General features: G+C 38.6%; 1 protein-coding gene across 2 annotated transcripts in view; it reads right to left on the minus strand.

Annotated features, from left to right (window-relative positions):
- The window catches only part of Mtf2 (metal response element binding transcription factor 2), a 52,283-nt gene that overhangs the window by 7,039 nt on the left and 32,717 nt on the right, over positions 1-12,527 (minus strand). Inside the window, exon 15 of one of the 2 annotated variants that reach the window (XM_051198014.1) lies at positions 8,856-11,231. The exons of the other annotated variant lie outside the window; for it this stretch is intronic. Within the exon in view, the coding sequence (XP_051053971.1) occupies positions 10,874-11,231 (358 nt within the window). The 3' untranslated portion in view covers positions 8,856-10,873. Of the gene's footprint in view, positions 1-8,855; positions 11,232-12,527 lie in introns of those variants that run through there. 2 annotated transcript variants of the gene reach the window in all.

Here is a 12,527-nt window from a genome sequence, read left to right on the forward strand (position 1 = left end):
CTTAATAGCTTTCTATTCTTTGGAGAACCTGAGTTCAGTTCCCAGCATCCACATAATGGGCTGTTCATAGCTGCCTATAACTAAGTTCCAGGGGAACAATGTCCTCTCCTGGCCTGACTCTCTCTCTCTCTCTCTCTCTCTCTCTCTCTCTCTCTCTCTCTCTCTCTCTCTCTCACTGTTAAAATAAAAGAATAAAATAATGTAAGCATCTGGGGAGTATGTGGCAGAAGCTGCAGGTGTGGACTGCAGTATGCAAAACCCCCCATTTCTCCCACTACCTACCATCAAAGTATCCTGTCCCCCTGCCAAGCTTATCTTCATGCTTTATTCAATGACTACTTCTCTTCTGTTTGTTGTCCTTAATGACATTAACTTCCCAAGTCCTCAAACTTCATGCTGTCAGTCACATTGCTGCTTAGCCCTAGTAATAGGCTTTAAAGCTCCCATCTTTTTCCTCTCTAATACATCCTACATACTCCCAGACTCCTTAAAATACACTTAATCTATCAGAAGCCACACCCAGATTCCAGATCATTCCTCACTTCAAACATGCCATTGTTTAGGAACCTCTAAAATAATATAAGAACTAGCCATAGAAAACAGAGAAAGTTCCCTGGGACACAAATAGCAAGGCAGGGTAGCCAAAGAGAAGGTATCTGCAATACCTAAAATCCAAACATTTATGAAGATTTGGGTACAAAAGCATAAATTGCTTGTATTAAACTTATACAGGAACCCAGTGTAATGGAGAGATGAATGTTATCTTTAAGGGTTCAAGGCCAGCCGGGTGGAAACCCTGTCTCCAGGAAGGAAAAAAAAAAAAAAAAAAAAAAAAAGAGTTCAAGGCCAGCCTGGTCTCTGTAATGAGATGCTACCTCAAAATAAGCACCAAAACAAAACAAACCACCTACATGGGTATGCACCTACGTTAAGAACAGTGGCTATGTGAGTCTACGGGTTTGCTGCTTCTCAGATGGCTAGAAGCATGTTAAAGATGCCTTGATATTCACCCAACTGAAATGATCTACATACAGGATTTCAACACAGAATTTGGAGCAGGCACTCTCACTGCTTTCCTTGTCTGCTTTCTTCCAAGGCTTTTGCCTTTTAGTCCCAATTCTCCTTACAATGATGGCTAACAAGAGCCAATAAGAAACGTGTGTCACTTTTGTTCCCAGCCATCCACAAAAATGAGTCTGAGGAAACACCCCAGTGAGTAAAGGACTAGAGTTTGTGTCCCTAGGATCTACATGAAAGGCCAGGCAGCGTGGTGACACACATGTAACCCCAGCACCCAAGACACAAAGATGAGACACCTCTCCCACCCAGAAAAAACTTGATGAACAAGCTGAATTGGTGAGCTCTAGAATAGCAACCCGGCTTCAATAAAGAATGATAGAAAACAACAAAAAGTCAACCTATGGCCTCCATATGTGTCTCTAATATAAGTAAATACACTTGCACAAAGAACACTAGCAAATTCTTTACCATGGTGTCACAAGGGTGGCTCAACTGAAACTTCAAAACTGGTTTTTCTGTCCTCATACTTAATAGTATTCTTGTCTTCTGAGTTCACCAAAAGTTTCTATTAAGCTTTGTTTGTAGCATACTAGGCCTTTTTATTTTAGCTTGTTCTCTAAACTTTTCCAAACTCCTCCAAGCCAATTACACAGCAAAACCTTTGCCCATAAAAACCAACTTTCTGTTATTCAGTTTTAGTGCTACAAACACCTAACCTACAATTCCATGAAGAGAAAAGGCTTATTCTAGCTAAGAGCTTTATCCTCATAGGTAAAAGGATAAAGACTGCAAAAAGTGGCAATGTCAAGAAAATGCTAGAAGTTAGGGTGATGTCTAGACAAAGGGGCTGCCATGGCAACCAGAAACTACAAAACACTGATGCCCTCAGAGCCTCAGAGGGGGCACCACCTGTACACTTGCCAGATAATTGCTGGTTTTGTCTCTCCAACTTTGTTAATGTGTCTTGCTTTTACTGCAGCCACCAAATACAAACTTACAAGATGTAAAACCACTGGGCAGTGGTGGTGGATGCCTTTAATCAGGAGGAAGAGGCAGGTGCATCTCTGTGAATTCCATGTCAGACTGGTCTATACAGAGCGAGTTCCAGGACAGCCAAGACTGTTACACAGAGAAATCCTGTCTCAAAAAAACAACAAAAACCACCAGGCAGTAGAGGCACATGGCTTTAATTCCAGCACTAGGGAGGCAAAGGCAAATCAAGGCCAACCTGATCTATGTGGTGAGTTCCAGGGCAGCCAAGTTTACCTAGAAACCCTGTCTCAAAAAAAAAAAAAAAAAAAAAAAAAAAAAAAGTTTTGGGGGATACCTTAATGGTTAAGAGCACAATGAGTTTGCAAATTCCAACTCTAGGGCATCCAGCACCGTCTTCAGGCCTCAAAAACATTCAAATGTACAAACATCCTCAAAAATATATCATATAATTAAAAATAAAATGTGTTTTAAAGTTTTGAAGTTTAAAAAATTGTTTCAACTGGACGTGGTGGCACACACCTCTAATCCTAGTACTAGGCAGGCAATTCTGAGTTCAAGGCCAGTCTGGACTACAGAGCAAGGTTTCCAGGACAGCCAGGGCTACAAAAGAGAAACCCTGTTTAAAAAAGAAAAAAAATAATAAAAATAAAACTAACTACCAAGAAATTCAAAAGTTGGCACAAGCAAGTCAAATAACTCCCATCCAAAAAGGTGGAAGTTTGTATGGGTAACTTAAATCTTACAGATTTAGTCAAGTTCATGAAACAGAAATTTACTTGACAAACATTACATTACTTTTATAAAACTACTGTTAAATTAATTATAATCCTCTAAAATATGTTTTATGTTGAAATTCAAATATTAGAATTTAAATTTAAAAATTATAAATTATGATCATGTTATGATCATGCCTATAATCACCGTTAGGGAGTTTTACCTGTAAAAATACTAAATTACTATGAAAGTATTTTTTATCCCCCCCTCTAGTCCACTGGGCTAGAAAGTTGTATCAACTGCCTTTAACTCCACATTAGGCAGAAGCAACTCCAGCAATGGTCTTACTCCAACCGCCAGTTACCAGAAAACCAGGTGGCTGCAATCTGTTTACCAGGTAAGAAAGATTAGAGTTACAAAGCAAATCAAGTTACTCTTACCTACATTAGTCATACAGCAATTAGATCTGTCAAACTTCCACATCTACTCCATAATCAAGAAAAACAAAGTGAAAAGCAAAATCTTTAGTGAACAAGTAAGAGAACACCAATCTGTCTTAAGTCTTGGAGTCTAACTCAGAACTGTTAAAACAAGGTTCAAAGTGTTATTTACATAAACACTTTCCCCAGAAAATCCTGCTTAAAATCTTTTCATTTATTATATACTAGAGTATATAACCTAAGTAGGAAAAAGGAAAAAACTACTTAACACACTACGAATAAACATGGATTAAAATATGACTTCCATTGACAACATGAAAAGACAGGCACATAACAGAAATCTTGAGCTGGGTCCTGTTGGCCCACACCTTTAATCCCAGCCTGATCTACAGAGTGAATTCCAGGACAGCCAGGGCTACACAGAGAAACCTTGTCTTGAAAAGCAAGAAGTAAATACTTTTTAAAAGAACAGCAATCTCCTAGACTGGGTTGCAAGCATACAAGTCCCTCCCCAAACTCATCTCCATAAGGATCACATACACGGCACTACAATAACATGCATAATTTCACAAAAGCTCCGTATGCCAAAAATGGGGTGGAGTAGGGTGTGGCATGCTGCTCACCCATACATGAGCATGAGGAAGACAGAGGTCAACACTGGTACCTTCCTCTATTGATCTTCACTCACTGACTCTGCAGCTCATCATTTTGGTGAGATGGCTAGTAAACCCCCAGAATATACCGGTCTCCACCCTCCAGAACTGTCTCCACCCCTCAGAACTGGGGTTATTGGTGTACACTGCCCTTCCTAGCTCTATGTAGGTGTTAGAGATTCAAACTTGGCTCCAAATGCTTATACACTAAGCACTGTGGCCACTGAGTCATCTCTACAGCTTCCAAATAGTCTCTATTTTTAATTTTACTTATTATTTATTGAGACAACTGTCTCACTGTGTAGGCCTGAATGGTCTGTAACTCACCATGCATACCAAACTGACCTCAAACTTGAGAGAAACCTTGCTTGCTTCTGCCTCCATTAACTGGGATTAAAGACATGGGCCACCAAGCACAGTAAAAATATTTTCATAAAGAAAACCCTCAAATAAGAAGGCATTCTTTTTTTTCTTTCTTTCTTTTTTTTTTTTTTTTTTTTTTTTTCTTTTTAAGCTGGTTCAGAAGCTGCTTAAGAACCAACCCTGAGCTAGGCATGGTGCTGTGTGCATATAATCCCAGCACTTGAGAAGTAGAAGCAAGGGGCCAGGCATGGGTGGCGCACACCTTTAATCCCAGCACTCAGGAGGCAGAGGCAGACAGATCTCTGTGAGTTTGAAGCCAGCCTGGTCTACAAAGCCAGTTCCAGGACAGGCTTCAAAGCAATAGAGAAACCCTGGACAGTCAAGAATTCAGACAAGCATGACTCAAACAACAAAAATTATGATTTACAAGAGTTATCAAAAATGACTACAGTGGGATGGAAGACTGTCTCAGAGGTTAAGAACACAGACTGCTCTATTTCCCAACACCCACGTACATCTCAGGTGTCTAAGGGCACCTGAACTCACATGTCCATACCCCCCTCCCACAGCCACCCACACACATGTACATAATTTAAAGTAAAAACTAATCTTAAAGAAAATGAAAAGTGTGATTCCAGCAGTCAGGAGGTAGAAGCAAGAGGATCAGGAATTCACAACCATCTTAAACTACAAACTGACAACTACAAATTCAGAACTGACATGGTTTACATTAAGACCCTAATAAAAGAGACAGGGAGGCACAAAACAGACATTTTTGCACTGCAGACTCGGCATAATCTTGAAATCTGGAAGTAACCAAGGAGAAGAAAATCTAGGAATCAAAACTGAGTCATAATGACCCAAAAGGCTCCTCAAAGAACTAATCTTCAGTGCTATCTTTATGTTTGGGGCTGGAGACATGGTTCAGCAATTAAGAGCATTTGCTCTCTCCCAGAGGACCCAGGTTCAATTCTTATCACCACAGACATTTCATAACTGTAACCAATTTCAGAGAATCAGACCATCTCTTCAGACCCAAGTGGTGCACATACATACGTGCAGGCACTCAGTCATGCACATAAATTTGAAGAAAAAAACATAAGTAGTTTCAATTTTTCAAACTAAAACTAAAAAAATTCAACAAAAAATTTTAGTGGAGATGGAGAGATGGCTCTGTTCCGTTCTTCCAGAGCACTGCCTGTTCTTCCAGAGGTCATGAGTTCAATTCCCAGCAACCACATGGTAGCTCACAACCATCTGTAATGAGATCTGGTGCCCTCTTCTGGCATGTAGGCAAAACACTATATGCATAAATAAATCTTTTAAAAAAAAAAAAAAAAAAAGCCTTTTAGTAGTTGTGTTATTTCAAATTCTGTTTAGGAAAAATTTCTTTGCATTCCACTAACAGTATTAAATAACATTTTTTTAAACTTGTAACTAGCTGTTTAAAGTACAGTACATTCAGAACCGGGCAGTGATGGTGCATACCTTTAATCCCAGCACTCAGGAGGCAGAGATATGAGGATCTCTGTGAGTTCCAGGCCAGCCTGGTCTACAGAGTGAGTTCCAAGACAGCCAGGGCTACACAGAAAACAAAAGTTACAGAACAAAAGTCTATTCTGATGGGCATCAACTCTGCCTCCAGAAGGAGACCACTAAGCAGCCCTAGTGTGTCACCACCACTACCTGGCTGGGCACCAACTTTTTTTTATCACATCATTAAGTAATAGTGGATGAAATAACAATGGTAGAATAAAACAACAATATAAAATGGTATTAATTCTCCAAAGACTAGGCTATAAGAAGACAAAAACAAAGGAGGCCAGGGGAGTCCACGACCTGTACAGACCACTCAAGCCTTCAAAAGACACATTAATGTACTACTTTCACATCGCTGATCGTAAAAGCATTGAGTACATTCTATAAACTCCACAAACATGCTGTTCACATGAGACCTTAGAAAATTCCAACACTAAATAATTTTGAGGGGGGGGTCAGATTCAGCTGAACAAAATGTTATCCAGGGTTCTATTACTGATCCCTCTCCATACACCAAATTTGTATGTTCAGGATCTTATCAGCTCCAAGAAGAATGCATGCCTTAAAGAAACAAAAAGATGGCTGACTATAAATACAAGAAACAGGACATAGACTAGGATTTTGAGAAAATCTTCCTACTGGGTCACAAGCGGGCTACAAACTCCCATCTCAAGACTGTCAAGTGCTAGTAAAGTATTACAGGCCTGTTTTCTGACACATAGCTAGACTAGGAATTCTGAACAGGATTTTTGTTTCATCCAAAAGTATGTAATATATTATCTGTGAAGGTTTAACAGGCTTGTTTAGATCCAATGGGAAATCGTTTTTAAGCAACAAATTACATTCCTTGAAGAAAAAGGAATTACTAAGAATCCAATTTTTATAGACAACTCCAGAAATGTAACAAGAGGAGTAGGCTAACAAAGATGCTACCAGGTACTAATGGGCAGTCATCTTATTTGTGATTTTTATCATTTGTACAAATTAAAAATTTAAGATGAAAAGTCTCACTGTGTAAGAAGCCCAGGCTGGCATCTGATTTTTTTGTTCTTAGGAGACAGGGTTTCTCTGTGTAACAGCCTTGGGTGTCCTAGAACTCACTCTGTAGACCAGGTTGACCTTGAACTCACAGAGAGCCACCTGCCTCTATCTCCTAAATGCTAGGATTCGAGTTGTACTAAATCTTAATCCTCCTATCTCAGCCTCTCAAACAATGAGATGCTGGCATTCACCAGCACACTGAGCTTATTCTAATTTTAAGTGTGAAGAAAATTAGCATTTTATGGAGCTATTACTCTAAGACCCTAGTATTATAACTTACATTTTTATGTACTCCCATCAATTTTCTCTGTACCTTTTGGAACTTGTCCTGGAACTCACTCTGTAGACCAGGTTGGCCTCGAACTCAAAGAGATCCACCTGCCTCTGCCTTCCAAATGCTGGGATTAAAGCTGTGTACCACCTCACCACCTGGCACCCATCAATTTTCTTTACAGAGATTCAACTGGTTTGCTTACAAAGTTAGAATGTATCAGAGATGTCTAGACTCCCTAATTAACACCAATTAGAGAAACACCTAAGATTGGATAAAGTTCTTAATTTACAATTTAACTGTCAAGTTTTTATTTTCCTGAGCAAAAAAGACTGACATATTAAATGCCTTAAGAGGGGGGAAAAAAATGGACTTCTGGAGTTTTGTATTCAAATATAATTAAGAAAGAAAGTTTCTTCATAGAGAGGGCTTGGGGAGAGGGGGTGGGAGTTGGTGGCAGGTGGCTACCTGCCACTATTGCATGGTTATCTCCCTTAGCCATAAAACAAATTTTTGTTTTGTTTTTTGTGTTTTTGTTTTTCAAGACAGGGTTTCTCTGTGGTTTTGGAGGCTGTCCTGGTACTTGCTCTTATAGACCAGGCTGGTCTCGAACTCACCGAGATCTGCCTGCCTCTGCCTCCCGAGTGCTGGGACTAAAGGTGTGTGCCACCATTGCCCGGCTCATAAAAGAACTTCTTTCAAACACTAGTAACTGTTTTAAGACAGAACACATGCCAACCAAAATTTAATAGTGCCTAGCAGGAACACAATAAAGTAACCCAAAACACAATTTTATCTCCAATACTGATAGAGGAATCTAAATACAGAAACCAAATACAAATATTTGGACATTAACCTGCCAACAAAAAAATGAAGATGGGACAACCTCAACTCACACACAATGAACTTCCACTAACTTTCCTGGCAAGGTCTGACTTCCATTAGATATTAGAACTTACAGACTGGCCTGGCATTACACAAACTCGTAACCTCGGGTTCTTCAGAGGACAGGAAGATAGCCTGAGCTCAGGAGTTTGAGACAAGCATTGAGAATTTATAGTTCTTGTAAGAACTGGTTTCTCATGCACTATCAGGGTCATTAAAAAATGTTTTAAATTACAAAGGAGAGAGATTAAAATAAGGGCTACTACTGTCTCTTTCTGGAGCTGCTGTCAAGTCTCTCTTAAGTCTACCTGCTCTTCTGAATTAGCCTTTTCCTCCTCTTCTACCTTTTTCCAAAACCTGGGCACACTTCCACGCTTTTTCTAAAAACCCAGTTCTGCCTTGTGACTGTGTGCTGAACCTGCTGGGGCCTAACGCAAAAGGCATAGCTTGTCCTATTCCATGTCTGCCTATGCCAGCAGACACCAGGGTTTATAGCTTCCTTGCTCCTTTGTTTTTCTCTTAAATGAAAAAAAAAAAAAAAAAAAAGGAAGGAAGGTATATAATTTTCACAATTTTTCATTCTATAGTTTAGTGACAAAACATTTAGCAACACTGGTAAATCTTTTTACCTGTGCCCCAATACCTGTGTACAAGAAACAGTTGCAAAGTCTGAAGAGGGTGGAACAGAGACATACTGTCTTTCAAATATAAATCTTGATACAAGCTGCCTAAATAACCTCTTTAAAAATATCATTTAAGATGAGCACACAGTATTTATTAATGTTATTTTCTCTGAGCAAAAGGAGATGAAAGTGAAGGTCTTTAAAGATGAGCTCAACAATAAAAGTAGAATCAGAAAGTCTTTCCCTTCCTAAATAAAGGCAGTTTACTACTGTGCCAGTGTGTATTTTCAAACAGATACAGAAGAAAAACTCATTAGCTCTTTAAAAAATACACACATTTAATGTTGGTCTGTTTTAATTCTAAGTAAAGCAATTTCAAAAATACAAACTGAACATCAGAGCCATGTGAGCCACCATGATAAAAGAAAACAGACATTCACAATGATCACGCCTAAAGACGGTTCAGCTTGATAACTGTCTTCTGGGCATCTTAAAGGATTATTAGAAATACTGCTGGTGTTCAGTTAGAATGAAAGGTTTGGGGAAATGAAATATGATACAGCTAGAGTGAATAAGGTTACACGGGAATTACATTTTCCATTACCCCTAGATATAAACAAACATTCAAAAATCAACACAATCTCTGTGTATTATTCAAAATATTGCAGCTGCAGGAAAGGCAACTTTTAAATTAATAGCTAGGGGAAATCAAGTTTTGGTGGAGGTGAACAGAAGTGACAGTTTGTAATTTGCACTTTGTAAAGCTCATTTATACCTGGTCAACCAGGAACCAAATGCAGGACAATGAAGTTCTCTGCTTCTTTTGGCTATAATGTGACAAGAAAAGTCATCTTTTGAAGATGCTTAAAGAAATAAAACATGTTTCTTTAAAAACAGTCAAATAATCAATTAATGGAATAAATAAGCACTAACCCACAGTTTTACCATTCTGTCATCAATACACTTCACAGATTTTCCATTTTGGCAGAAGTTTCCCCAATGTTTAGTCTACAATCCACCAATCGTTTAAAAAGTAAAATGAAGAGCTACCTAAACAATATTTTTCTGTTTACTCTTTGGCTAAGAAAGAAAACAAACAAAACAAAAAGAAACAGAAGACAACTCTAACGTGATAAAAGAAACTTTTTTAACAGGTAAAATAAAAATATCAATTTAAATCTTGGTACATTTTATAAAAACAAGAGGTAATGTTGTAATAAAACAGCAGTTAGCCTCAGCTAGCAACATACTGTTTGTTAACCCTGTGCAATAAAATACTTTGTTCATACTACGCTTATTCAAACATGACTAACAATTACTACAGACATTTCAGGAGTCTTCACTGGGCTCCTACAGACTTACTGTTAAAACTGAGACATTTACAATCATAATGTGCCACGATAAATTGAAAATGTCACTTCCAATAGGATAATGTAGGTATCACTTGAATTTGTTTTAGGTACTGAACATTTGAGTTACAAGGACTGGAAAGCATTCTAAAAGCCCATGAACACTGTTGTTCACACCCTTCTCCAGTACACACTAAACTTGTCTGACACATTTCTCTTCATACATAGCAAGCAACAGCACCCAATAAAAGCCTGAGAAGAAATGCTGCTGTGTAAATACTGCAACTATTCCTGAAATAAGAATTATGGGATATATACTCCAAAGCTGCCCATTCCCATAATTTGTATTGCATAGGTCACATAATCACACACATATATATACACACATGTGTATATACATGTACATGCAAAGAATATATTAAGACGACAATGAAGTCTAGTCACAGAGCAATTTACAGGCTCAATATATTTTTTACATTTGCTTGAAAGAAATTTCAGTATTTTACAGTCTTTCAGTAGACATTATATACACTGCACTTTATGAAATCTAAAGGGTATTGAATAAATTTTTCCAGCATTTTGGTAACAAAACACACAATGTTTCTCCAAATACTTGTGCTATCTACATGATCTGTTTGCTCTGGTAACCACTAATCACAAAAATGGACTCAATGGAATAATCAGAAAAAAGTATCTAACACCATGCATGGGTTTGAATCATATTTAATATCCTATCCTAGAAACATACTACAAACCTTAAGAATTAAAAAATTAAGTCTCTCCTCTGATTTTTAAAAGATATCTTTTTATGACAACATCCATAACAGTGACAAGTACATGTTAAGGCTAGTATCATCTCCTGTGAATTTTTCTGTGTTTTCAGTTTGCTTGTTTTTTTAAGAAAGATAATACAACCCACACTCTTTTAGGGCTTTAAACCAACAGAAAGTGAGTGCAGTGAACATAATATTCAGTCCAAAGGTCAGGATGCAGTTGCTCCTTCCCATTCCACAAGGTACTGCACCTTTCCATCAAGCGTCACCCGACGAGCCAAAACTCGGTATTTCTCACCGCATGCTATTCTACCTGCAGCACCAAAGTAACTAGTGATAGAGTTTTTCAGGTGATTGAGTTGCAGCTCCTGATCGGCTAAGTTATTCAGGATTTCTGTGTTAAGTTCTTCAAACTGATAATCTTCTTTGCCTTCATCATCTTTCATAACTTCTGAGTTCTGAGTCTGGAGTGCTCTTCTTGGAAGGCGACCTCTCCTTCTCCGCAAATGTGGTATTGCAGCAGGCCAAGATCTTCCTGTGCGAGTTCTTTTTCTAGAGTCAGATACTCTAGGGTAGGGAAAAGAATATGTCTCCTAAGATGTTTTCCTAATCAGAGTTTAGAATCTTAGTACCTGAAAAAGGCTGTGTTTGATTCAGACATTTAAAATATAAAACCCATCCCAAAGCAAGATACACTTGTATAGAACAGAAGCCAGGTGTGGTGACACACACTTTCAGTCCCAGAACTCTGACGGCAAAGGCAGGCAGATCTCTGTGAAGCCACCCTGCTCTACATAGTGAGTTCCACAACAGCCAAAGCTACATGGAGATCTGTCCCCCACCCCACCAAAAAAAAAAAAAAAAAAAAGGAGCTGGGGGCAGCTTTAACAGAAATGTGTACAGCATATTATACACAATGGCCAGGGCATATATTTCTAAATAAATCTGATACGCACTTATATTGGACTGAAAGTGGACCGAGGTGGGAGGATTGAGTTGCAAATGAAAGCATGGCTCAATGAATAAAGGCACTTGCCACCAATCTGACAGAAGCAAAAAGATGAAAGACCATCAACTACTTTATGATCTCTATGCACACAAGCGTGTGCAAACCCACATCCAAAATACATCAGTGGGAGTGTGTGTCTGTCTGTATTTGGATGGGGAGGGGGAACATCAAGGCAGGGTTTCTTTGTGTAGCCTGGGCTGTCCTAGAACTCGTTCTATAGACCAGGCTGGTCTCAAACCCAGAGATCTTCCTGCCTCTGCCTCCTGAGTGCTGGGATTAAAGGTGTGCACCACCATCATCCAGCGCATGTGTATTTTTTATTTTGAAAGAACAAGCAAACTTTTTTTAAAGGGTTGGTAAGTGTTAAGGAAACTGAATTAGGAAACTCACAAGACTCAGAAAGCATAAAAAGTTACAAGACTCCCCTTCAGTTATAAAAACTGTGGGAATTCACTAGAGTGGAATTCTTTTTGGAAATGTCTATAAGTTATGCAGGGATTTACATGAATGTACTTTTATGAGTTGTCAACTATGTTTCACAGTAATATAGTTGCCTTTAAGTCACCTAAGGTTTTGTAAGTTAACCCCCCCCCCCAAAAAAATAATACATCACTGGCTCACAAAGCTTTTAGGAAAAGAATTTTAATTTAATTAAAAGACAAAACAAAAAAACCAGGCAATGATGGTAAAAATTTTAATTCCAGCACTCAAGACAGAGGCAGAGAGTTCCAATCTCTGAGTTCAAGGCAAGCCTGGTCTACAGAAAGAGTTGCAAACTGGATGGATGGATGGATGGATGGATGGATGGATGGATGGATGGATCTTAAGGCCAGAGGTAAAATATTAAACACCTA

Source organism: Phodopus roborovskii, unplaced genomic scaffold (genome assembly GCF_943737965.1).
Source record: "Phodopus roborovskii unplaced genomic scaffold, PHOROB, whole genome shotgun sequence".
Classification (NCBI taxonomy): Eukaryota; Metazoa; Chordata; class Mammalia; order Rodentia; family Cricetidae; genus Phodopus; species Phodopus roborovskii.